General features: G+C 40.2%; 3 protein-coding genes across 4 annotated transcripts in view; 2 read left to right on the top strand and 1 right to left on the bottom strand.

Annotated features, from left to right (window-relative positions):
• Positions 1 to 1,132: 1,132 nt before the first annotated feature.
• Positions 1,133 to 10,967, top strand: slc3a1 (solute carrier family 3 member 1). Its single transcript, XM_085296396.1, has 10 exons — positions 1,133 to 3,658; positions 4,408 to 4,587; positions 4,714 to 4,859; positions 5,003 to 5,128; positions 5,528 to 5,647; positions 7,946 to 8,070; positions 8,402 to 8,603; positions 9,136 to 9,318; positions 9,558 to 9,683; positions 9,786 to 10,967. Exons 1-10 carry the CDS (start codon positions 3,229 to 3,231, stop codon positions 10,215 to 10,217), a joined length of 2,070 nt encoding a protein of 689 aa, XP_085152522.1. The 5' UTR covers positions 1,133 to 3,228; the 3' UTR covers positions 10,218 to 10,967.
• prepl (prolyl endopeptidase like) lies at positions 5,273 to 18,651 on the bottom strand. Its single transcript, XM_085296395.1, has 15 exons — positions 18,286 to 18,651; positions 16,207 to 16,335; positions 15,954 to 16,020; positions 15,584 to 15,764; positions 15,420 to 15,508; positions 15,193 to 15,319; positions 14,899 to 15,115; positions 14,220 to 14,411; positions 13,843 to 14,055; positions 13,444 to 13,619; positions 13,026 to 13,242; positions 12,710 to 12,859; positions 12,095 to 12,221; positions 10,986 to 11,074; positions 5,273 to 10,507 (listed from the first exon to the last, which is right to left on the bottom strand). The coding sequence occupies exons 1-15, from the start codon at positions 18,415 to 18,417 to the stop codon at positions 10,430 to 10,432; spliced, it is 2,184 nt and encodes a 727-aa protein (XP_085152521.1). The 5' UTR covers positions 18,418 to 18,651; the 3' UTR covers positions 5,273 to 10,429.
• Positions 17,226 to 25,551, top strand: part of camkmt (calmodulin-lysine N-methyltransferase) — a 122,925-nt gene continuing 114,599 nt past the window's right edge. The window contains exons 1-5 of one of the 2 annotated variants that reach the window (XM_085296399.1): positions 17,226 to 17,280; positions 18,140 to 18,243; positions 18,947 to 19,123; positions 20,147 to 20,325; positions 20,934 to 20,998. In XM_085296399.1, coding sequence (XP_085152525.1) covers positions 18,962 to 19,123; positions 20,147 to 20,325; positions 20,934 to 20,998 — 406 coding nt within the window. In that variant the 5' untranslated portion in view covers positions 17,226 to 17,280; positions 18,140 to 18,243; positions 18,947 to 18,961. Of the gene's footprint in view, positions 17,281 to 18,139; positions 18,244 to 18,659; positions 18,802 to 18,946; positions 19,124 to 20,146; positions 20,326 to 20,933; positions 20,999 to 25,551 lie in introns of those variants that run through there. The other variant, XM_085296400.1, reaches the window with a different exon arrangement.

Raw genomic sequence — 25,551 nt, 5'->3', positions numbered from 1 at the left:
AAAAAAAAAGAAGGGGGGGGGGGGAAACACCCCCACCCAATAGCCCAACCCATGATGCTGCACGCACCGTTCCCACACAGCAGCGTTCCAAAGACAGGGTTTGGGGTAAAGGAATTCCAACCGCCCCCTCATCCTTAACACATGCGCACACACAATCCTGCTCATGCTACAGCTTGCCTTTTTCTATCTCTCTGATATCGTGTGTGTGTGTGTGTGTGTGTGTGTGTGTGTGTGTGTGTGTATATTAAAAAAAGAAGAAAAAACAAAAATACCTTTTTTTTGGAGTTTAGATTGTAAACATTTATTTACTTAAAAATATGCTTCTTTTTTTTTTGGTATACTTTTTTTTTTTTTTTTTTTTTTAATTACTATTGCTGTGGTCCTGTTACAAATGGATAAAGAAAACAACACGAGGAACCTGAAACATACCTTTTACAACATATTGGGAGACTTTGGTTTCGGCTATTCACTGTATGAAGTTGAAGGAGGGACACTGTAGGCTGAAGAGGAGGGGTTCTACACTGAGAGTTAAATTCGCAGTCACTGAATTGGTGTTCTTTTTCTTTTTTCCCCTCTTTCCCCACAACCACCTTCAATGACTTTACCTTGAAGGCACAGGGCAGTTACTGATTTAGGTTGGGTTTGTGTTTACCAGGAGTCTTTTGTGTTAACCTAAGCACTAAAAAAGTGATGGAAGCTTTAGAGATGGATATTTGTCAGGAAAAAAACTCAAGTCTTTTACAGTGTGCACACACATGCATTGTCTGTGTGTGTGTAGTATTTAGATGAGGTTAAAATATGCTATAAATACAAACCTGTAACATACAGGTATATATATTCAATCATTTAATGGCAAATGTAATGTGCTTTCTGAAGTGGCAGTATTGGAAGAGAAAGGACCTAACAGAGATTGCTGGCTGGTTAATGTTATTGTGGTACACTTGCTCTTGGTGCCATATGACAAATAGGTACTTGAATGTGTAGTTCTTTTGCAGTTACAGTTGTTTTAATGCAATGGTATAACTTTTCTTTGTGGTGGAGGGAGTGGGAGGGGTGGTATCTCCTATTGGTGCATGTTTTGTGATTGAGGAAGGAGTGTAATTTGCGTGTGATATGCACTGGGTGGGCGGGTGGGTGATAATGTGGACAATGTTCAGTGTGGTGGAACACAATGTTGGAGAGGAAAGGCAGTGATAGAGGAACAACCTGTAGATGAACTGGAGCACAAATGAGAATATTAATTCACTTTTAGGTACTTAACGTACAAATTAGATTTCCCTTACTTTAAACCCCCCAAACCGCATGTTTCCCATCATTCCCATTGTGAATGTTGTCATATCTCAGATTCGCATACTTTTTAACATTGTGCAAGCTTTTACCACACTGAACATGGTCTTCAGTTAAGGTTTTTGTTTAAGCTATATCAGACACTGGGCTTGGAGAGAATTTAAGGGAGGGAAGGACAGAGAAACATTTATTTTTCTGAATGTAATTCTTCATTAGTCACACTGATTCCACTGCATGGACGGAATACAAGCAGCACTGCAGGTTCACATTCTCTCCTCATCGGTCATTTAATGGCAGAACAAGCTACCTTGGCTTCCTTTGTTTAAAATAAAATAAAATATATACTTGATCATTATTCTGATTGTGGAATATAATGTCAGAACTTATGTGGGAAGACATAAGATAAAGGAGTTTTTGAAAGTTTGGCAATGCCTGGATAATTTGACTCTGACTTGTTGCTATGATTTAACGTTCTGTTGAGTAAAGAGAATTTTACAAGCATTTGGTCTCCTGAACCTGTCAGTTATTTTTGGGCCGGGTTGAAGGTTTGCATTCCCTGTGGGCTTTTTAGCATAGACATGTGTTTCTGGTCACTCTTTATATACAAGTAGAAGTTCTGTACAAGAATAAGTTAACATATAGGTCAGAAAAGAGAGCAGTAACTCTAACATTAAGATTGAAAGACTGACACAGGCACACAAATGTGTCAAGGGTTCTTTTTTTTTGTAATTTATCATAAGTCACAAGATTGTAAATCAATGGCAAGAATAATACAAGATTGATTCCTAGAAATCTGTGATGCTGTAAAGTGCAAATTAAAAAGGAATTCTATCATTTGTAAATCTTAAACCCATGTATTTTCTTCACAAGGGAAAATAGAAAACATCAAATGCTTAAAGTGAAAAAATGTAGCATTAAAAAAAGTCCCTGAAATGTTTAGACATTTTTAGCATCCCTTTTTCTCTCGACAACAGTTCATTAACTTGTAGGAGCTGAGACCAGTTCCAAAGGTTTTCAGTTTGATCTTTAATCTGTATGGAGGGCTCAGGGGTTAGAGGTCACCAAAAACACACTGCTAGTACAGTTAAAGCATACCTGGGTAAAGAAAATAATGTAACACTATGAGTCATGGATTGGCCTCACCAGAAGCTGGACCTCAACATTACTAAAACAATGTGGGATCATCTTGATAAGGAACTCTACAAAAGGCAGCCAACATCCAAAGAAGAGCTTTGAAACGTTCTTTAAGAAGCCTGGTCAACCATTCCTAAAGACTTCTTAAAAAATTACAAAAATGCTTATCTACGAGAGGCTGTGTTAAAAATAAATAAAGGTGATCACACCAAATATACACTTTAAGATTTGTGAGAACAAAGTCTAATGGGCCGGATTGGAGACTGTGTCTGTCCAATTTTGGCCCCAGAACTTTAAGTTGGACACCCTTGATTTAGGTTGTATTTTATGTATATTTTTTCAGTTTAGGATCTGTGAGCTGTGAAAGGAAATGTTAATCAACACGTTGTGATGCGTTTTCTAAAGATCAAAGAAATGGAGTAGCTCTTGGGGTTTTGAAATATCTTCTGTATTTTAATGTTGGTGTTAAAGTTCACAAATCCCAAAATAGGAAACCCATTTAGTTCAGCTGCATCTTTATCGCCTACAATATTAAAAGGCATCTTGCACCTTGGTGCTTTTGTTTGGTTCGGAAGTAACTGATGTCTCAGTCGTAGTTAATACTGTGTACTGAAAAAAAACGCTAATCTGTAACCAGTCCCATCAACGCTCCACTTTCCCACATTCCACAGGTGTGTCAGAGACAGGCTCTACTCCGTGTACTATGACCCTCTGACTGTAGTCATATATTTAATGTACGCTCTCCGAGTCACTCATTGTTCTTGAGGCGAGCTACACAACCCGACACGGTTCGTTTTAACAAACAACATGAGTTATAGAAGCGACTCCGACAGCGTGGAGCTCGGGGAGTGCACCAGAAACCCGGGTTATAAGGATGCAGACGGAGACGGGCCAGCAGCGAGGGACAACATCAGCGTCTCCGACAGCGAGGAGAAGCGGGACTCCATCGGCGTGAAGCGGCTCTCAGACGCGCGAGATGAGTACACGCAGATCAAACCGTACGCCGGGATGCCTAAGGAGGTGCTGGTGCTGTACTCCTCTAAAACCCGGTACCGAGTGCCCCGAGAGATCCTGTTCTGGCTAACGGTGTGCTGCACCCTGGCTCTGGTCGCGGTCACCATCGCGGTGATCGCGCTTTCTCCGAAGTGCCTGAGCTGGTGGCAGGCCTCCCCGGTGTACCAGATTTACCCCCGGTCCTTCAAAGACTCCGACGGGGATGGGGTGGGAGACCTCAAAGGTAAGACACCCAAAGCACTGCTGCAAGCTCCTAACCCTGACTATTCGAAGATTTTCATTAAAACAGGTGTTTTTATGGACGACACCAATGACGCTCCGCTTCCAACAGTGGAAGGCACATGCTGTTACACTTTTGAGTCACTTAGAGCGTTTCCATATTTTAATGTGCATTTCAAACTACTGTACTTTTAACACCTTTAGGCCATATTATAAATACTTCCCCATATACTCTTATAGATTTGAGTAGCCTACTATTGAAATCCTGCAAAATCGCTGTGAATTTTTTTTGCCAGATAAAGCCTCCTATGAACTCTCCAGGCTTCATTTTAAAAAACAAAAAAACAAAAAACAATGTAGCACCCTTTCTGAGATTGTGGATTTACAAAAATTTGGCAAAGTCCTGGTAGATTTTTTTTACTCTGTCAACCTAACAGCTGCTCTTATCAATTTCTTATATTTGGTCACTTATACAAGGGTAAATTATTAACTTTATTTAACCATTCGCAAAGTATACAAAGGGAATGGTAAAACTGCATCTCGTTGTTTTCAATGGCTCATTTATAATATTAAATATGCAGATGCTTTTTAGAGGGAAATGACAGCTGCTCTCACTATATTGCATTATTTCCTATAAAAATTTACTAATGCAATGCAGAATTATCTTTTCCTATCCATAGTCCTTCAGTTTATTAGGAATCTGAATTTCAGCACCGAGTGGTTACAGTAGATCCTGTATCTCCTGTCTGACAGGCATCAGGGAGAAGCTGGACCACTTTGAATACCTTAACATCAAGTCAATTTGGATCAGCCCTTTCTACCGTTCTCCCATGAAAGACTTTGGGTATGATGTGGAGGACTTCCGTGATATTGATCCACTCTTTGGAACCATGAAGGACTTTGAGGACCTCCTGGCAGCAATGCACAGCAAAGGTGTGCACTTTGAATACCCTTGTTTATGTGAAAATGTGGAGCTAGAAGGTGGTTTTGGGGGGTAAGATTGTTTTTTATAGCAGGCTGCATGTCTGACACACAAATACCCATCTCCATTTCCACCAGGTTTGAAGCTGATCATGGATTTCATTCCAAATCATACCAGTGATCTACACCGCTGGTTCAACTTGAGCCGGACTAGAGATCCTCACTATGAGGATTATTACGTCTGGACTGACTGCAAACCAGACGGACCGAAGCCTAATAACTGGGTTGGTGCTTGTACTGTTATTTTCTACCTGGTCTATGATTTTGTCTTCTGCACATTTTCACTGAACCTTCACCAAGTTCATAGTACTAAAAAGGTGCAATGTACTGGAATTTAGATCAGATTTGTTTCCCATCTTGCACTCAGGTGAGTATCTTTGGGAACTCATCATGGACATACGATGAAGTTAGAGGGCAATGCTACCTCCACCAGTTTCTCAAGGAGCAACCAGACCTGAACTTCAGAAACCCAGATGTCATCAAAGAGATGATTGTAAGATTACTGGAACATGCAGTGACACACACACAGACACACAAAAGCTCAGCTACTGACTCATTTCTTAAAGTACATTCAGTGATGCATGTGCTAAAATCATGTGTTTTCTTCATCTGTTCTGTCTTTCACTGTATTATCATTTTTGTGTCCTTTGTCCACATTTAACAGTAATGTGTGACACACTGATTATACACTAACTTGTACCAGTTAACCTATGTTTTTAATTGTGGCTGCACACAGCGCAAAGTACAACAGAAGCAATAATGGGCTGTACATAAACATTTCTACTCAACTGTCTTTGTTATAGTTGAATGATTTTATCTTTCTGCAGCCTTTTCACACATAATGTAGATGCCAGTTTAATTGCTCTATATACATTTCCCCCCTCAATTTTAGGATATAATTCATTTCTGGTTGGAGAAGGGAGTGGATGGCTTCAGGATGGATGCAGTGAAGCACATGCTGGAGGCTCCACACATGAGGGATGAACCACAGGTTGATCCAAACAAACCACCCGTGAGTGTTAAACTACACATCTAACCTCATTGGTTTTGTTGAGTTCAGCTAAAATCAATAGATGGGCACACTGAGGTCATACTGAGATAGACAGAAATAACAAAAACATATCTCCAACAACACTACACCACCACCACTAGCCTGAACCTTTGATAAAAGTCATGATAGATCCATGCTTTCATGTGAATTGTAACCTCAGTTTACAGGAGTGACAACCAGCGTGATCTTCTGCTGCTATAGCTCATCTGCTTCAGGGTTCAAGTTTTTCGGTATTCAGAGATGCTCTTATGCACACCTTATTTGTGATGATGTTATTTGAGTCACTGTTGCATTCATATCCGCTCAAAGCAGTCGGGCCATTTTCCTCTGACATAAAAGCGCTAGGTTTTCAAGCATTTTTAAATTGGGAGTTGTTATGATGCAAAATCAATTTTAAGATTATGCATTTGTTTTGGTAAAAGATTAACCACCAGGTTAATTTACCCCTAAGTCGGGGCTCATTTTGCCCAACAGCCACCACGTTGGAAAAAGAAAACCAGAGCCACGTTTTGGCTAAAGCAATCACACGTGTTTACTCACTGGCACTTCATCAACATGTGATATAACTTTATAACCTAAGATAAATAGCTTTTGATGTGAAACTGATAGATGATATCTGTTATGCCAATAAAAACTTCGACAGGCAAAAAGCATTCTATAGTGAAAAACTTTAAATGTGGTTCAGAGGGTTGTGAAGCTCATCTGTAACCGGAAGGTTGCCCTTTCGATCCCCCAAGCTCTCTCTGTCCTGGTCGTTGCGTCCTTGGGCAAGAAACTTCACCTACCGCCTACTGGTGTTGGCGCGATATGGCAGCCTCGCTTCTGTCAGTCTGTCCCAGGGCAGCTGTGGCTACAACTGTGGTTTGTGAATGTGAAAGTGAATGAATAGTGGAATTGTAAAGCGCTTTGGGTGCCTAGAAAAGCGCTATATAAATGCAATCCATTATAAATATCTACTTCATCTATAAGGTTCTTTGTTCTGCAGTAAGTTGAAAAAGGAAAATGCTCAACAAATTTGGGGTTGAATGACAAGAACTGTGCATCGTTGCTCAGATAAAGGTGGTGGATGAACTTAACAGTTCTAAGAATCCAAGCTGTAACTTAGAGTTATGCAGGCATAATTAGATTTTATTGACTTATGTAATATCTGAAATGTCAGAGTCCAAAATTTAACAATCTGATCCATGAAAGCAGCTTTACTGACGAAGCACTTTCCCTTGTTGCTAGTAGAAAAAATTAATCAAAAGCTGAGTGGGACTGTTCACACTGTGTATGATGTATCACTGATTATTTATCTCTAGCTGAAATGTCAGCTTCATAATCATGTGAAGAACACACTGTTTGTGAAACTCAAAGGGTTCGTGATACATGCTGAATTAAGGTCAAAGAGGCTGAAGATATTTCTCACAGGGGAAAGATTAGAAGCAAAGGAGCATATTTTGGTGGATTAGCAAGTCATTGGAGTTTACTTACGACTGCAGGGTAAAACCATAACACTGGGACTCTTTTACTCACTGATGACTGAGAATTTATACCCACAGATTTGCAGTTAGGTTACATTTTTACAGTCTGATCATGTTTAACCACGAGGTAATCTTTAAACAAAACAACACTAACTCTTTGCCATCTTAGAAACAGTAATTCATTTTTACAAACCACTGGAACTACAATTCTGCAATTGAGAAAAATATGTAAAAGTTGTGTTAAGAATTTTATCACATCCTTAGTCGTGATTCAGCTAAATATGAATCAGAAACCATCTGTCTCTACATTATTGCTTTAGTGGTTTATGCTGTGGTTGCTGTTGGCTGAATGGTTCACTTGCCTGTTATTAGGCCAGCTTAATGGCTTGAGATTATCTTTCACAAAAAGACATGCACATTAGGTGTAATTTTAGAACTGTGACATCACTGTCTCTGTGCAGGTCTATGGCTCATTCCCTTAAATCTGTAAACCCAATGCTTTACACTCTGGTAACACCAATAGTTGTCCAGTGAGTCAGATTTCCTCAGCGCCTCCATAATTAGAACTTAACAAGATGTTTTTTCTTCCTTTGCCTTTCTCGCCCATTTTATTTGGACAGTTACAAAAATAACAAATCTGAAGAATTAGCAGAAACTTTCTTAATCCACAGTTTCTCACTCAGCAAACTTTGCTCAAAGAAAATACAAAGTCTAACTCCAGCACACAGCCTGAAAGTAGCTAAGCTATACTAAAATTGCATAATCACTACATAACCTTATACATATTTCTATCCAGGAGTTGGTAACTACAGAGTGGGATCTTCACAGTGACTACACCACCAGTCAGGTGGGCTTGCATGACATACTGAGGGAGTTTAGAGCACAGATGGACATCTACAGTCAAGAGCCTGGCAGATACAGGTAGGAAAGTGATTAAGTGCATTCAATATTACTATGGCAGAAAACTACCTGTAATTATTATGTCACAATCATCCTTAATTTTAAAGACCTTTTGCTTATGCAATGCACTAATGTTCAAACCAAACGATTTCATTAAATCGTTTGGTTTGAAATGATTTAATGAAATCTAGAATAAGGAATTAAGCCCAGATTTTTAAAATGATTTCAAATAAGGACACACTGGTATTTTAGAGTAAGATAAACAAAATCAGCTAATGGACGATATCTTGACATAAGTCATCGTGGTTTCTGTGTCATATCACATGCTAAATAAATTCCTCCTGTGCTGCAGATTCATGGTAACAGAGTCATACGATTATGAAGAGGTGTACAAGACCATGATGTACTATGGCACCAGGCTGGAAAAGGAAGGTGACTTCCCCTTTAACTTTTACCTGCTGGATCTACCCCACAACACCAGTGGAGTATGGGCTAAGCATCTGGTCCACCTCTGGATGGGCAACATGCCCAAAGGAAAATGGCCCAACTGGGTGGTGAGTTCTTAAACTCATATTTATTTCCTCGCTTTTTACAATTGTAAAAACCACAGGATCAGTAGCGTCATGTCCTGCATACTGTGGCACATAACATGCCGAAATCATGTGTCGGCAGCATTCATAAGAATGAACTGTCGAGTCATCCTTAGTAGACTGTCTGCCTGAGATCATGCTTCTCACACTTGTGTTGTCATATCTTTCAAACCACAGGTCGGTTTATGTATTTGTTAATCATCAACCCCTTTGCAGTGACAGTTTGACAAACACTAGGCAATGAAATTAAATTTGTCAAAAACACTCCTGTAAAGCTAAATAATTAGAAGCTGAGTAAAAGTAAATTAAGCATGTTTATTTTCTGTAATTATTATTGATTAGGCTCAAAAGTATAGCCTTCTTACTTTATGTGCATCTTCAGACTTTAGCACCTAACACATATTAAGAAAACAAATATGTTTCAGCCCACCTCCTTACTTCCTAATTTCTTAATCAACCCTTTGTCTTGTTTTTCTCTTACCTACACTGTTATCAGGTTGGAAACCATGACAGGACTCGGATTTCTTCCAGTGCTGGTCGACTCTATGTTCGTGCCATCAACATGCTGCTGCTGACCCTTCCAGGCACAGCCACCACCTACTACGGCGAGGAGATCGGCATGGAGAACATTAACGTGACAGCAAGTCAGATACAAGACCCAGCCGGCAAATACAATACAGTCAGTACTGTGCACACACTGAAGAAACCTTTAAACCCTCACTGTCACACATCTCTGTGAGAGGTCCTTAAAAATAACCAGTTTAATGTCATTTTATTAATAACAATAAATAAACATAAATATAACAACATAAATGTCTTTACTTTAAAGGACATTTTTGCAGTCTTGTTGTATCTAATACACTGGCGACTGTATACATGAGCAAATATACCAAAATGATTCCTCTGCTTTCACTGCAGAGTGCCAGTCGAGACCCTCAGCGTTCTCCATTGCAGTGGAATGCTGACACGAACGCAGGTTTTAATGAGAAAACAAATCTCACCTGGTTGCCACTACACCCCGATTATGAAACGGTCAACGTGGAGGTATAGATCTGTTTTTCTAATGTTCAACTTTGAAGAAAGATCGTTTTCTTATGTGTATCTTTCTATGGTTCATCTGTCCTCCTCCCATTCCTTTATTCCCAGGCCCAGATGAAAGATGATGGTTCTGTTCTGGCTCAGTACCGCTTCCTGAACACCCTGCGTCAATCAGAGCTCCCCCTTAACCGTGGATGGTTCTGCTACGTCCACGCTGATGCCAATGTCTTCTCTTACATCAGAGAGCTTGATGGACTTAAGCGAGCTTTCCTCATGGTGGTTAACTTTGGTAAAGAATCAGCTGTCACAGATCTCTCCTCTGTTCGTGAGCTGCCAGACAAGTTGAAGGTGCTGATGAGCACCACCATAGCCAATGATGGCAAAGTGTTTCCGAAGTCTCGCATCCAGACAGAAGTAGGAGAGGGTTTGGTGATTCAGTACTCCACCAACACTCGGTTTAATCCCAACCATCCTGAAGAGTGCTACATCTCTGAGAAGGCTTGCTATTTGGAGACCATAGACATACTTTATAAATGCTAGTAAAAATGGAGATGAGTATCCAATAACTGCTGTATTACAGAAACCATCAAAGCATTAAGATTTTTCTCTGGTGTTTCCTCTAGAAGGTAGTGATTTCTTATCTTTGAAAGTGTAATTGCTGTTATTATTATTAGATTTGGGCACCAGTCTGTCTAGTTGCCGTGATGGAAGATGCTCTGTTTTTCATGCCCGACTGCTTCTTCATAGCCTCGCTATCTTCTCCGCTTGCGTGGAGGCCGAGGAGGGTCCAGGCCAAGCTCCATGTACAGAAATGCAAGCTTGAGGGCTTCCTTTGTTATGGAATAAAAAACAACAAACAGTATGTATCTGTCATCACCCATCCAAGTGCTAAAACTCAAACTTTTACATTCATAAGGCAAATTATAGATTATATATTAAGAAGGCTTTCTCAGATTTGGCTGTTTATCACACACGTACATGACGTCATGGTGCATTTGTAATAAACAAAATCACATCTACAGGTAAAAGGACTCCTTAATTTAACTGACTTTGTACCTCAATTTTAAAGCTGTGAGACAGATAGTATATTGCAATCAAGCGCTTGCTCTGTGCTTACTAATATTTCATGTCTCAGTGTTGGTGTGCATTCTGATGGGACATTAAGAACTCATAATTTTCAGAAAGTAAAAATGTCTCATACCAGAAAATATTTGTGTCCAATTTTCAGATAATTTGTCCTTAAAAAGACTGCAAAATAAAAACATCAATCTTTTCAAGAAGGTTTCAGCTTCAGGAAAATTAATTTACCTCCTCCAGCATTAGCTCAAAGTCTTCTGTTCCAAGGTGATTTGCTCCAGGTTGGATATTCAGAGCTATGTTTGGTGCTGGTTTACACTCTAAAATTAAACGTACACAAAGAGATTCAAGAGCCAAGTACGGGCAGAAGACAATACTTAAAATTAACATTTTCTTTAAAATGTTCTTTTCTCTGCTCCCCTTCTCTGCCCATTTCCCCCCCAAATCATCTTTTTCAGTCTTCTGTCTTTGCTTTCACTCATTTATCCTCCCATCTGATATCCCCCTGCCTCCCCTCCCTGTCTCTGTGGTATGGACTGTTTCACAAGTGCGGTCTTGACCTTGACAGCTCCCAGTCTGTGGCGTCTAATCTCTTGCTCTGATACACTATCTCTTTACCATGCTAATGGGCCTGCCCACCCGCCTGGATGTGTCTATGCCATCAGCACTTTATCAAAGACTCCGGAGAACAGAGAGAGACAGATTAGGGAGACATATACACACACACCACACACACAGACACTTAAGCTGCCTGGTGTATGTGTGAACAACAGAAAAGTGAGCGAGGGTAACGGAGAGAGATAATGTGTGCATTTGAAACAGGAGCAGAGGAGGCAGTGCGAGAGAGAGGGGTGTAAATAAGGAGTACCACCAACGTGGTGAAGGGAGATTATAAGTGAGAGGGAGAAAGAGCCTGTCAGGGGGAAATTAGAGCAATTAGCTGAGACACACACACACACACACACACACACACACACACACACACACACACACACACACACACACACACACACACACACCACATGTATACACAGAGGCAAGCTTTACTACAAGGTGACCTATGCAACATTTTGGTCATCAACTTAAATGCTGTTAGCACTCCCCCTGACAGATAGCCATGCATCTGCTACTGCTACCTCTCCCAACATGCACACTGAAACTACTATTGGGGGATGACCCTATGCTATTAAAACCTCTGATCATGCAGAAATTACTCCTAAAAAGACGAGGACAATGTATGCTGAGATGCACACAAAGACAAATGCACACCCCCATAGAATGAGGTACTCAAACACACAATAATATGCATGGCTTCATACTTGGAGAAATGACTTGATTACCTGACTTTGGCTTCATGCTGGAGTGTGTATGAACGGCTTTCTTTAGTTGTTCAGTGTATTTAAAGACGCCTGCCAGAGGAACCATGTTGTCACCACTGTAGGCTGTCAGCAGCATCGATGGGTAATGCTGTATCACACAAACACAGACACACACACACACACACACGCATTTTAAATTACATACTGTAGTTTACATTATGTTTACCAAATGTATTAATTATCGATGGCCCTAAATGCGTCCCTACAGTGTTTCATGGAATTAAACCAAACATGAAATAGATGTCAGTTACCTCGCATTAGGTACAGGACAATTTTTATTGCATTGGAAATTTGAAATCAAATACACCAACCTGGTCCACCTACAGGTAAGACTGAGTCCCAGAAAGGTTGGGACTCACCTGCAGTTTCTTACCTGCTCAAAGCATCCGTCAATGCATTTGATCAGCATTCAACTATGATTGAGGTGATTGAAACACGTATGTGCTAATGCAAACAAATGTATAAAGCAAAACATTACATGAAGTGGTAACACAAACAAAAAGACTATTTTCTGTTAAGCCAGTTAAGAAAAATATAGCTGCATTTTATTTTTATATTCTGTTTTCCTCTCCATACCTGAGGAGTGATGTTGTGAAGGGGACAGTAGGAGGTGATGATATGTCTGTGTTCTGGGTTTCCCACTGGGTCCCCCCATTCATCTCTATCCTCTAAAGTTAGAGGCAGGCTGTGATCCTCCATAGTCCCTAACACATCCAGAAACGGAGCCTGAAAACAGGAAAAGGTGTGGTTTTGGAAGTGTTTAGCTCACATTTTTACTACAAGTAACTATAGAGAGACTTAGTCAAGAATATTCATCATTTTGGTCAATTTAACAACAATGTTGTATGGTTCAGGGTTTAAGCACAAAACCTCCAACGATTTAATTTCTTACCTGCAGGGTGACAGCCCGCATCAATAGTGGGTGTCTGTTGCACAGAGCTCCCACTGGCACAGCCCCAGCACTGCAGGCTGTAAGAGCGGTGAGAGAAGGAGAGGAGACTCCTAAGGAGAAAAGGTGATGGAGACAGGCTTGGAGGTCCTCAACTCCTCTCCGCTTCCCTCCCACGCAGGCTTGTCTGTGCCAAAAAAGGCCACGCTCCCCTCCACCTCTACAGAGTGTAAAAGCAAAGAACAAGTTACTTCAACTCATGGGGAGCACAAAGTTTGAATTACATATTTCACTTGCCCCCTATGACGACAATGACTTGTCTGTCATTTCCCTGTCATTTTGGTCATATAAAGCATGTCTCTCATCATAACTTTTTGAGCCAACAGGGTTTGGTTAGCTTCCTAGAGGAGTGACATTATACCTGACATGGCAGTAGGCCAGAGCCCAGCCCTGCTCCAGCATCACTTTTTTCTCTGGGTAGAACTCCATGTTAAGATCTCTGCCATAAGCACCATAGACATGGACCAGCAGCGGTGCCTGTCTCAAATGCTCCACAGGTACTGTATGAAACAATGTCACAGGCACAAAGGTACCGTCCTACAAAAACACACAGAGATGCACTTTCAGACTAAAGGAATTAATGGTAAATTATCTAGAAATAAGTCTATAAAATTTGTTACAATTATACGCCTCTGTGTTAGGTGATGATGTATGAAGAAGCACAAAATGCCCTTCTCTGTATGGTGATAAATGCTAAATGCTTAGAGCCCTGCTGAGATTGTCTTATTATTTGCGCAAATTATATTTCAAGTTTCCTCACTTGGCTGCAGGCCTCCAAGCGCGTAGTGATATAATCAGCTTGGTTCTCTGGGGAGGATCCATCTCCAGTGCCTGATAAAAGGAGCCCATTCTCAGGGTGTAGACAGTATGGAACCGGCGGATGGACTGGAGAGGATATCAGGAATTCTAGCATATTTTGTTGGTCAGCCAAGCCTGGTTTCTTGGTTTTAATGGCACAAGCCCAGGATGGAAGCTTTAGCATGAGTGTAGAAATAAAAAGCTTTGAGAATATATTAATAACACTAAACCACAAACCCATAAAATTACAAAAAGTAAAGACTAAGAACAACCAAAAGGTGGTTAAAGTCTCAAACGCTAACAAGCACATAAGTATGTAAGAAATTGTGTAATAATTACCTGTACTATGTATGCATTCTTGGGGTGGATCAGAGGGACCACAATGAGAGCTAGTTCACTAACTGGCGTTCTTGCAACCAACACACAATGGTCTCCAACCACGTCCATGTCTTTAATTGTAGTGCCAGGTTCAGGCGCAAACAAAGAGACCCAGGAATCCATTGATGGCTCTGAGACAGGAGCCTGAACCACCTGGAAATTAAATGGAAAGATGAATCTCCTTCACTGAAAATCAATGTTTTAACTGGATATTAAATGTAGCACTCTGTAAAATACTACTGGTAAGTTAATAGAGCAAGTTGTGAATAGAGACCAATTGAAACAGAACATAAGGAAAATTATAGCATGTCAAAAGACAGAAACCTTTTTAAACCATTTTAACTTCTGACATTTTGTTTTCCATGTGCATTTGAAGAGAAAGTGAACAGTAGGTAAAAGCAGGTATACTCCTGTAGTTACAGAGTACACTGCATTCATGCCTGAGTCTGAATTATACCTGGTAAGTTCTGCTAGTCATTATGTATTTATATATGTGTATTTTTGTCTGCATTATTCCTTATATTGTCACTATAGGACCAAACACTTATCCAGGTTTCCTTGGTAATGATGGGCAATCACTCATGTAAAATCTAAAAATACTAATATATATATATACACACACACACGGGACACACTATACCTGATATTCTTGTCCAAGCCCTGTATTTGCCAGTATAATAAGCCGACCTCTCCAGTGCTCCACGTGGTACAGGAGATTGAGCTGGCGTGGCTGAACCACAAATGGATCTAAATTTGATGTTGCTATATCACTTAGCAGCACCTCTGAACTTGTCCTGCTGTTACAGTTGATGGTCAGGATCTGTCGGTCTCTGGTCAGGGCAACCTCCACAAACACACTGGGGAGATGTCAGCAGGTCAATTAGAGATGGTGTGGGAGTAGACGCAGCTTACATGCTGCATCGCTTACACTTACTCAGGCTGCATTTCCTCAAATACAGAGGTTATCCTGCTTCCACTGGAGGTGAGATCCAGACGAAACACTGCGCTGGAACGTAGACCTTCCAGAGTCGAGTAAAATAGTATCTCATCTGTGGCCCACTCTTCACACATGCACACAATAATATGCAGTATTTTAAGTTTTACATCAGTGCTCTTACCTGTAACACAACTGAAATGAATTTTTATTGTGCAAAAAATTACCAAAGCTAAAGACTTTCTCCAGGGTTAGTGTCACATGTTGGGGATGCAGAGGTAGGAATCTTCTCCTTTCAAGCCTCACGACCACACACCTGATTCATCACAAAATTAACATCCTCTTTCTAATTCAGTAAGTACAGTAGTTTAAAATGCCTTGTTTGATTTACCTCAGCTCTTCCGTGTGAGTACATTTTAGCGACGCTGCAAGATGCCTTTCCTGTGGGGATAGACGGATTCTCTGGACCGTCCACTGAAATCTTTGCTTTCTCTTATTATTTTCAAGTCCCGTCTTCTCCAACTCTCCAGAGATTTGTCTTAGATTCAACACCTGCTCTGGCTCCAGGTGACCTAAACACAGAAGAAATAAGTTGGAAAGATTTCTAATGATGGACTGCATAAAAAGTTGCACATGCAGTAACAGGGATATAGTAGAAAAAAAAATTCCTGTTGAGAAAATAGTCTTCTGCTGCTAAACTTTAGGCTTTCAGAGCTGCTAACATGAGCGGTTTAAAGACCCTCATCATGTTTGCTGCTTACTCTGTTTCTTGTCCATTCTGTATATCCCATCTTCTTCAGTGAAATATAAATGGTGATGTCCAGAGACCTTTGACAAGATAAATAACAACAACAGATATGATTAACATAATTTGAGGCTACCAAATAATCCTTTTCATGATATAGAAACTCAATTGCCAAACAAGTCATATTTATTGTTGTCCATCAGTCCCACTAAGATAATATTCAAAATCATTATAAAATAGACAAATCCAAAACAAAAGGGCATCCTCACCACTGAGTAATCAGGTATATTGGAGAACCTGTGGTATGCATCCTTTAATCTCCTCCTGAAATACTTCTGTAAGTCCCTGTACCTCTCGAGTCCGGAGCTTAGATGGTCAGACGATGATAACGAAGTATCCTAAAATAAAACAGCTTCAAAAATTACTGCAATATTCCTCCACCTATTTATTGAAGTGTCACAGTCTTTTTGAGTAAGCAAAGCACTACTGTACTTATAGTGTGAGCAATAGTTAAAGATACAATCGCTATGTTCAACAAGTCATTGTTAGATAACCTGGCTGCCTAACAATGTCTGTTTTTGTGTAATTCTAAGGATTGACAAGGAGGTGACATGAAAAGTGTTCAATGATAAAACTTAAGTTTCGGGAAACGTGACTGTTTAACTCTGAAGTGAGCAAAACACCAGAAGATATGTTTATTGCTCTAATTGTGTTTATTAAATCTATACTGATTTTTTTTTTTTTATCAATGATGGAATTTATTAAAAAATAGATGCTATGATGTCATTAGTTACAGTTTTCAATTGTATGCAAAAAAACCCTGACTTTTAAACAGATATTTAAATTTCTTTCAGTAATTTTGGTCTGCTATTTGTTACAAAACTAATTATCCTAATTTGAATAGTATTAGAAAAAAAATATTATAAATCTTAAGCTAAATTTGAGTGAATCACTGTTAAAGTATACTGCTTTTATTTGAACATGACTGGCTACATATACTTTGATAAACCACAAATTATAATGAAGTCACCCCAGTGTTTTTTCATCCTTGATTACTTAATGCTTCTGTTTGAAAGAAAATATAATCCAAATTCACAAACAAATTCATTTTAGAGGTGTAATTAAAACACTTTGTGCAGAAACACTCAAAATTAAGATCTATTATGATCACATTCTTGAGTTTATAAATTCCCCAGTGTGATTGGCTGTATTGAAGCAGGTAGATGAGAGCCTGGAGAGGTGGGGGTATGCTTTGGGGAGAAGAGGTCAGCAGAAACAAGACAGAATACATGTATCTGAGTGAGAAAGAGACAGGTGTAACACTGAAGAGAAGATGAGTGAAGGTAGAGTTTAAACACCTGGGGTAAACCATCCAAAACGAAAAACAGTCCACACACAAAGATAGGTGAAGGAAAAAGTGAAGGTGTGGTGGAGTGGCTGGGCACGATATATCAAGGGTGATTTGTGACTGAAGGATAGCAGCAAGAGTGAAAGAGAAGGTTTAGTAGATGGTAGCAAGATCTACTATGATGCATGGTTTGGAGAGGGTGGTGCTAGCAAAAGGAAAGGAGGCAGAGCTGAAGATGATAAGATTTCCACTGGGAATGACCAGGATTAACAAGATTAGTAATGAGTACATTTGAGGAACAGCTCAGATTGAGCAGTTTGGAGACAAAGTCAGAGAGGCAAGGCTGGGATGGTTTGGACATGTGCAGAGGAGAGACAGTAAATATAGTGGCAAAAAGGATGATGAATATGGAGCTGACAGGCAAGGGGAAAAGAGACGATTCCTGGATGTAGAGAAGAAGGACATGCAGAGGGCTGGTGTGACAGGGATAGGGTGAGATGGAGGCCACTGTGGTGACACCTAAAGGGAGCAGCTGACAGTAGACAAAATAGTCCCATACGACTTTATATTTGTCTTGTCAAACCAATAGGCTAATTCCTATTTAAAACAATGATAGTGATGGCAATGTAGGAAAGGCTTTTATAAATAAATGACTGCGTTCATAAATGATCCAATTTGAATCTAAAGTTATTTTAAAATTCTAACCATTTGGATAGAAGAGCTTTGGGCATATTTATATAGTACTCACATAAACACATGCATAACAAAACACATAGGAGGCGTTTGCCAGCACAGCGAGCCAGATTCAGAGTGTCAATTTCAGCACTATGCCCTTATCTGTGTCTCCTTACAAGACTAGTTTTGTCAACCCGGCAGAAAGACACGGTTTTCAATAATGAATGAGTTAGCGTTATCAGCGAGACGGGAGACCAGCGTGTAATCCTGCACCAAGCCAAAGGTAAGTAAAAACAGCATCTTTAACGTTGAATGAACTCCTTACCGACGAGCAACAACGCTGAAGGGACCAGGAGAGCCATGTTTTCCGTTTACAAGCGGTTAGCTCCCAGAATTTTACCCGAAATTGCATCGGAACACGAGCAGATAAGAAAAACAAAGTCGATATACACGCCATGACAAATGTTTAACCGTTAATGAGATAAAATGAGCCGGTGACAGCGACGTTTGCGTGATTTTAATTAGCTACCGGTTACTATCAGGTACAGTTGGTCACATTTGCGACAGTTAGGGCATTTTAATTGCCCTATAATCCTCGCTGCTTTCTTCTACGTTAATTCTTCAGCTACGCACAACAGCCAGCGAGAACATTTTCAGGCACATGTACGATTTCCTAAACGAATACCCGCTTGATGACGTAGCGAGCAATGCCAGGCAAAACTAATCAAATCCGTTTGTGAGCAGCCCTCAGTTATAATTGTGAAATCGAGCGCGATCGTTTAACATGCCTGGACTTGCAAAAGTGTACGGAAGTAGCATGCATCCTTTGTGGGTGTAACAGGTGATGACAGTGAAGCGGTGTATGTGATCATTTCTGCGTCGCTATAGAAAAAAAGCCTTATTTTTTTGTATTACCGCACCGCTGTAACTGTGACAGCTGCATAAACAGGATTTAAACAAATGCTTACGGGTTTATCTCCTACCAGAAGTACGAAGATAAAATGGACAGGGACTCTTCTGGTGCTGCAGAAAGGACCGAGCCGGCGTCACCTTTGGGGAAAAATATTCACGAAGACACTCGCGCAGCTGATTCCCGCGCCTCCCGGTCAGGGACCTGTAGAAATACTGATGTCGCACGAGCCAGGTGGACCCTGCTGAGACAGGTATGCAAGCACAGAACTCTCATGATTGCACTGCTGTCCCTGAAGGAAGAACAAAGATGATGGGAACCCAGAGTTCCCTGTCACGCTTCCCAAAAACTCTATTGTTTACTTAACTTTTAAAAGGATCATGAACTGCACTGTATTTACTTTCTTGCCCCAAAAGGAGGGGGCAGTTTCTGTACAATCTGATAATCCAGCACTTAATAATAAGTATAATAATAAGTATAATGATATACTAATTACAGTACAGCAGTCTTTTTTCTGCTGATCTGCTTTAACATACAGTATTGCCTGAATTATTGTATAACACATCGGCTTCACAGCTTTGCTGGTAACAGTAGCTTTGTTAACACTTGAAAGCCATCTTTTCCCCTCCCCAAAACTTCTGAAAACCTTGCACGCACTAGAGCAGTAACTGTTCCCTTACATGGACATTATGCAGCCCTTACATTTGGCTGACAAAAATATCTCCCTCCAGGAGGTGCAAAAAGCCCCAGACTACTTTTTGGCACTTTTTCCTGAACAGTAATAAACTGAAATTGTATGGACTGCATATTGCATAGTACTGTGTTTTCCATATACAGTATGTTGTATGTAGTAGTATAGTAGTAAGCATAATACTTAACCTGATTTTTTGTCTTTTCTTTCTAAAACATTTATGCAACATAATGAATACTTTCATGGATTTACTGTGTACAATAACACATTTGTCACATTGTGTGGAGAGAGCCCATGGAGTGACAAGGGTGAACATGCAAATTCCACACAAAAATGTCCCAGGATCTTCTTGCTGTTAGGCAAAGTTGCTAACACTTCACTACTGTACTCAAAAACCAAACTCAATCCTTTGTGTTTTCTTTCTGAAAAAATGTATTAAACATAATAAATACTGTCAAGGATTTACTGTAAACAACAGATCATTTGTCACCATATTTAAATGTTATACTAATCCCAAAAGACCTCTTGTCTTTTGGACTGGAGGAAGGCTGTATTTATTTCCACTTTCTTATTTTCTTGTCACAGGTGTTGCGTCAGAAGCAGGTGGAGAGTCCGGAGGTCAAACAAGTGTCTGTTCGCAGGTTTGCCACATTTGACCTTTTCAGCAGAAAAAGGCTTGTGGCACGAGACCACAGTGATACCTCAGATGACCAGTGGGTGGAGTACAGAAGTGTCTACTTTCCTGAGTACAGTGCCTTACTTAGGTACACACACATGAATGGATCCACATAAGGCTCTTGTTTCATTCTGGCATTTGTAAAGCACAGTGACACTGCAAAACACAAAGGGCCATTTTGTAATCCTGCAATATTATACTAGTTAAAAACTACTGTGAATATTTTTTACAATGTTATTTATCTTGTGTCATCAAAAGTAAAGACTTTAGTAAAGTTGAGTTGAACAAACAAAGAAAAACAAACAAAGAGAAGTATATATGAAGTACCACAAAGCTTTGGTCATGTGGGTGGAAAGAAAATATCTAAAACATGTTTCAATTTTAAATTAAAAGCAGATTTAAAAAAGGAATAATTTCAGATGTAGCAAAAATACAGCCCAATGCTTTTCTGCAAAATAGCTGTGTCAGAGATATGTAAATATATATACAAATTTCCCACGTGTGGGACTAATAAAGGTTATCTTATCTTATATATGACAAACCTAATTAGTATTCACTTTTTGATGCTTTTGCTATTGAACAAAGCTCAGAATGGTAAATTTGCACTTTAGTCTTCTTCATCTATCATCTATATAAAAAAGGATAGTTTATGTTCCAAGCGTGCTGCATAATCATTTATATTTTTGTATCTCTAAGGGATAACATGGGACCTCTTAGAGTTAATGAAGTGCTCAACAGTTTTGACAACACCGGTAATGTCTGTAAGTACATGCTTTATCTTACTAGGCATTGTCTTTGTAATGTGTTTGAGTGTTTATCAGAGCATGCATATGATTGTGTTCACAGCGGAGTTCATTTTACCCATAGTGCTCCCTGGCTTTTATCCTTGACACACAAGCACACCCACGCTACAAGTTTGGGTTAACCTCATGCTGTGTTCTGTTAGTGTTTGATTGATGGTTTGATGCAGGTGGTTTGATTCCCTCTCTCTGAATTGGAGTGTGTCTCTCGTGTGCTGCTTCTACAGTGATTTATCATGTGCTCATTCCTCCCAACTACCTTCAGATGTCCTTTAGAAGTAAAGTGGGTTGCAGTCTTATTGCTTCAGTCGACACTGATGAGTGGTTTGGGAGAAAGGAAAGACCATGAGTCAAGGAGGGATTTGCACATGCTCCATGATATGGAGTGGTCACTTCACTCGCTCCGACCTTCATTCTTTGAAACTGTTTTAAAGTGTTAGACTATCAGAAGTGGGTTTACTTCTGATTTTTTTTTAATTCAGGCTGTTCTGTACAGTTTCTTGTTGATGTATTGTAGCACTGTGTTTTTAACCACAGCGGCATTTCAGCTACAGTTTGGATTTTTTTTCTCCAAAATGTGATTTCAGGCAATTCTTTATATGCACAGTTACTGTAACTGCAGTTGTTTCTTACAATTATCAATGCATTTTGCACAATCCGTGACTTGCCCAAAATATAACATGAATGTTTTGTCTATATTAGTAAAAAAATCTCTTTAACTATACCTCAATATTAAAAATATTGCAGCAACATGACAGGAACAAATGTCTTATTGCAATATGAACAAGGGATTTGTAAGTATCATGTTCAATATATGTGCTTCTTGTTCACTTTGAGCCATTTTATACAGCTTTTTGTGAAGCTCCATCTTCCCAGGCATGTGACTGGTTAGAGAAAGGTCATGGGTTAGTGCTACTCAGCCAGATGGTTCCACGGGAGTCAGGGGTGAATGCCATGGCTAGAGGCTACTTCACTGCACACTGGAATCAGATTAGTAATGACAGAGCTCAGTGGCAACTCTCATTCCAACCTGCTAGAATGGGTAATCCTTTTTCTCCACAAGGAGACAAGAGGATCAATACTTTTTTCTTTGGAGAGTGAAAAAGAAGAGGTCATCATGTTTTTGGATTGTTCCACTCCACTTCACCGCTCTTTCTGGTTTGCAGATACCTCATTCGCTCTTTTTTTCATTCTTTTCCTTCTTTAGAGTATATATAAAGTAGTAACTTGTATAAAGGCTTTCTCCTTCACATAAGAAATCTCCAACTACTTAGAGCATACCCCCTCATCCACATTCCTCTTTCTCAATTTTCCCCTCTCACCATTGCTCCCCTTTCTTCCTTCTACCCCTCCACCTCTCTGTCTTCCCAGCTGGAGTCATGCTTTGCCAGATGGGTAACTGAGTTCCTGACTTGGTCAGTGGATTAGCACAGCCGGAGATGAGAGCATAGAAGAGGAAAAGGGGGAGATGGTGGGTGGGCATGCCGGAGGTGTGTGTGTGTGGGTGTGTGTGTGTAGAAAGGAGTAGAGAGCCACCAGCAACGGGACCTCACTCGTCAAACAATAGGGCAGCCATCTCCCTCCTGTTCTCCATCCCATGTTTGGGGCTAGTAATGCGTGAGATCAATTAGGACTGGTTGAGAGGAGGCACTGAAAGGCCCAGAGGTGACCCTGTCAAAGCTCTGGGGTATATTTTTGAGGGCGGGAGTCAGTGAGAAACCTCTCTAAAATACACAAACACACATACTTACTTATGTGTGCTCGTCACAAAGATATACAGGCAGGGACAATACTTAGAGAATCTACTGCTACTGTGCTAATTAACACATATTCATTTCACCCACCATCACTCCCTCTCCACCTTTCCTGTTGTCTTGATAATCCCCTACCCCTGAGGTGTGGACAAGCCCAAATCCTAGGGGTCCTTGTCCTCCTGAATAGCGGGCTAAAAAGCCTGGCCGGATTAGCACACTGCTTCCAAAATGTGTGGACTCAGCTTAAAATTGCTACCCCCCCTCTCAGCGTGACCCTCTGTCCCAGCTATTGTATTTATCCCACAGTATATTGAACAATATATTGTTTCTTAAGGCGAAGATAAAGTCAGTACTTTCATTTTAAGACCAGTGGACCTTGCAAGGCTTCTCAGTGAAGAATTTAGGTTATGACAATTGTATTATGGATAACTTTTAAATAATGTACCATTTTTAATATATGGGATGATACAGTTTCCTTTCTTCAAGTTTGGGTTGTGCTGGAACCTATCCCTGTTGTCATAGAGTGAGAGGTGGGGTACAATCTAGACAGGTGGCTAATCTGTCTCCTATAATGTATATATGCATTAATATTAGTGGAAAATGCTGGTATAACTACCTTTCTAACACTACAACAAGGCAAGTGGACTCAAGAAACTACCTAAGTGAGCACAATAAAATAAAAGTAAGAGAATTAAAATGGCAAACCTAAATAGCTGCTTTAATATCTTTTTCCACAAAATCAGAAATCATTGACCTACTACTACCTTTTTTCTTTTTTTTTTGGAACGGAGTGGGTTCAGGTTTGTTTTCTGTGGAATGACATCAGTCAGACCAGGACTTGTGAATGGCTCTTCCTACATATCCTAAAGATGGCACACACTTGACAGGTGACTGGAACATGACGTTCACTTGGTAAAATATATACATAGAAAGCACCCCATCTGGTGGTTATCCAGAGGTCATGAATCTGCAGTAACATTTGCTGCTTGTTATGTCTTTTCATTGTATGATTGGGACTATTTCAGTCTGGACTTGATCACTTTTAACTATCTGAACTCTGAACTCCTGACTTTCCCGGTTCTTTAGCTTGTAATTGTTAGAAAGCTTTGTATGGGTGTCGTTAGGAGTTTTAGCAGTGCTTGTTTCCGGCTAAGGGGTCAGGATTTTAGCACACAATTCATGCCCCTCGGGGCACAGGATGTGTGAATGTGTGTGTGTCTTTAAGAGGGTTTGGATAAAGCTTGTTGACGTCGCGGGGCTTTTGGTAAGAGGGCTTGTTGGGCTGTGGGGTCACTTGTTGGGTTAATGTTTCAAGCAAAGGTCACTGTGACAAACCAAAGTGCTTGTATGGACACACACACTAATTTTTCTTGTGTGTATGTGCCAGTACTTATAGCATTACACGTTCTGTCAGGATGCAAATCTGTTTGTATTGCCACTTTGTGGGTTACACAAATTGTTTGGGGACAAAAAGCAAGACTCCATTATATAAATCAATACATTTTAGGTGGAAGACATGATAAAGGTCAGGGTTTGGTTAAGATAAGGTTTAGTGTTATACATATAGCGGTTGTGGTTATGGTTAAGATATGTCAGCAGGAAATGAATGTAAGTCAATACAATGTCCTCTGAAGCACTGGAAACAGTGACAGTGAGATTGTGTGTGCATATAATCAAGAGCCTAGCGTCCTAATGAAGCCTAATAGAAGCTTCTTCACTACAGCTGTCATTGTCTAAATGACTACTAGCCTTTCAGCCTCTCAGTCATCCCTATTATCTCCCACAGACTTCACCTATCACCCCTGCTGGTAAATACTATAAACCCTGAATGTTTGAGTGTTTGAGGGAGGGTTGTGGAGAGCCGATTTCTGATGTTTGTGGTGGTATGGGGGCTGTTTATGACTGGAGGATGTATTTGGAAAGATAAGAGGGGTATCAGCATACAGAACGTACTAGATACATAAATAGCCTATCAAATAGGCCATTGAACAGTGCACGTGCAGGCTTGTGTTATTGTCACTCTCTGTTGAAGTGGTGGACAGGTATGTTTGTATCTGTGTGTTTTCTGTATTCAGAGGCACTGTCACCTTTATGTATGTGTGTTTAATGTTTTATACCAGTGTCTAAGTGTTCTTAGTGACTGTGTTTGTGTGTGTGCACACGTTTGAAGCTGCACATGTGCGTGTGTGTTGTAATAGGTGCCCCCCGTAGCCTCCCCTTGTGCCAGGCCTTTAGCGGAGCCCTGTTTGCATAATTATGCTAATTCATTGTGCCATAGTGCTAATTAGACCTTGTTAGACAATAGCGCTAGACTGGGAGCTGGCTGACATACACACACAGACACACACATAGTATGCTCTCTCAGACTGTTGTGTCAATGACAAGGTTTGCGGTCCCCCTCTGCGCTGTTTATAACATGCTCTCTATAGAAATGGTTCTCTACTGGTGTGCTCTGGACTGAGCTCAGGTGTCTCTTACGATTTTGATTTAAGCTAATGGAACAAAAATCAATGTGAAGCAAGACTGCTACACGAGCTTCTTTACAATATAACACAATTGGTACATGCCCTTATTTTCATTGTCTCTTATTTCTCAAAGCTGTTGCTTAATTGCTCCTTTGCCAGCAGTTTTTCTAATCTCTGCTTATTTTATCATTGTACATTATGATGATAAGATATAAAGGGCACTTCAGATTTTATTCAATAAACCATATGATCTGAATATGAGTCAATCCAGACCCCAAGCAAAAAATCCATGAAT

The sequence above is a fragment of the Mchenga conophoros genome, linkage group LG13 (genome assembly GCF_057382185.1).
Source record: "Mchenga conophoros isolate Kocher_MC1m ecotype Shallow Benthic linkage group LG13, M_conophoros_male_GT1.1, whole genome shotgun sequence".
Classification (NCBI taxonomy): domain Eukaryota; kingdom Metazoa; phylum Chordata; class Actinopteri; order Cichliformes; family Cichlidae; genus Mchenga; species Mchenga conophoros.
Note: the sequence above shows the minus strand (reverse complement) of the source record. Positions and strands in the feature narration are given on the sequence as shown.

Excerpts from the sequence above, each read along its gene's own strand:
- prepl (XM_085296395.1), bottom strand. The coding sequence starts at position 18,417 with ATGGCGTGTATATCGACTTTGTTTTTCTTATCTGCTCGTGTTCCGATG. Across the intron at positions 15,765-15,953 it reads CAGAATGGACAAGAAACAGA|GTCACCTGGAGCCAGAGCAG; the intron begins GTAAGCAGCAAA and ends TTCTGTGTTTAG. Across the intron at positions 14,412-14,898 it reads GGCTTGGACAAGAATATCAG|GTGGTTCAGGCTCCTGTCTC; the intron begins GTATAGTGTGTC and ends TTTAATTTCCAG.
- slc3a1 (XM_085296396.1), top strand. The coding sequence starts at position 3,229 with ATGAGTTATAGAAGCGACTCCGACAGCGTGGAGCTCGGGGAGTGCACC. Across the intron at positions 4,860-5,002 it reads GACCGAAGCCTAATAACTGG|GTGAGTATCTTTGGGAACTC; the intron begins GTTGGTGCTTGT and ends TCTTGCACTCAG. Across the intron at positions 8,071-8,401 it reads CAAGAGCCTGGCAGATACAG|ATTCATGGTAACAGAGTCAT; the intron begins GTAGGAAAGTGA and ends CCTGTGCTGCAG.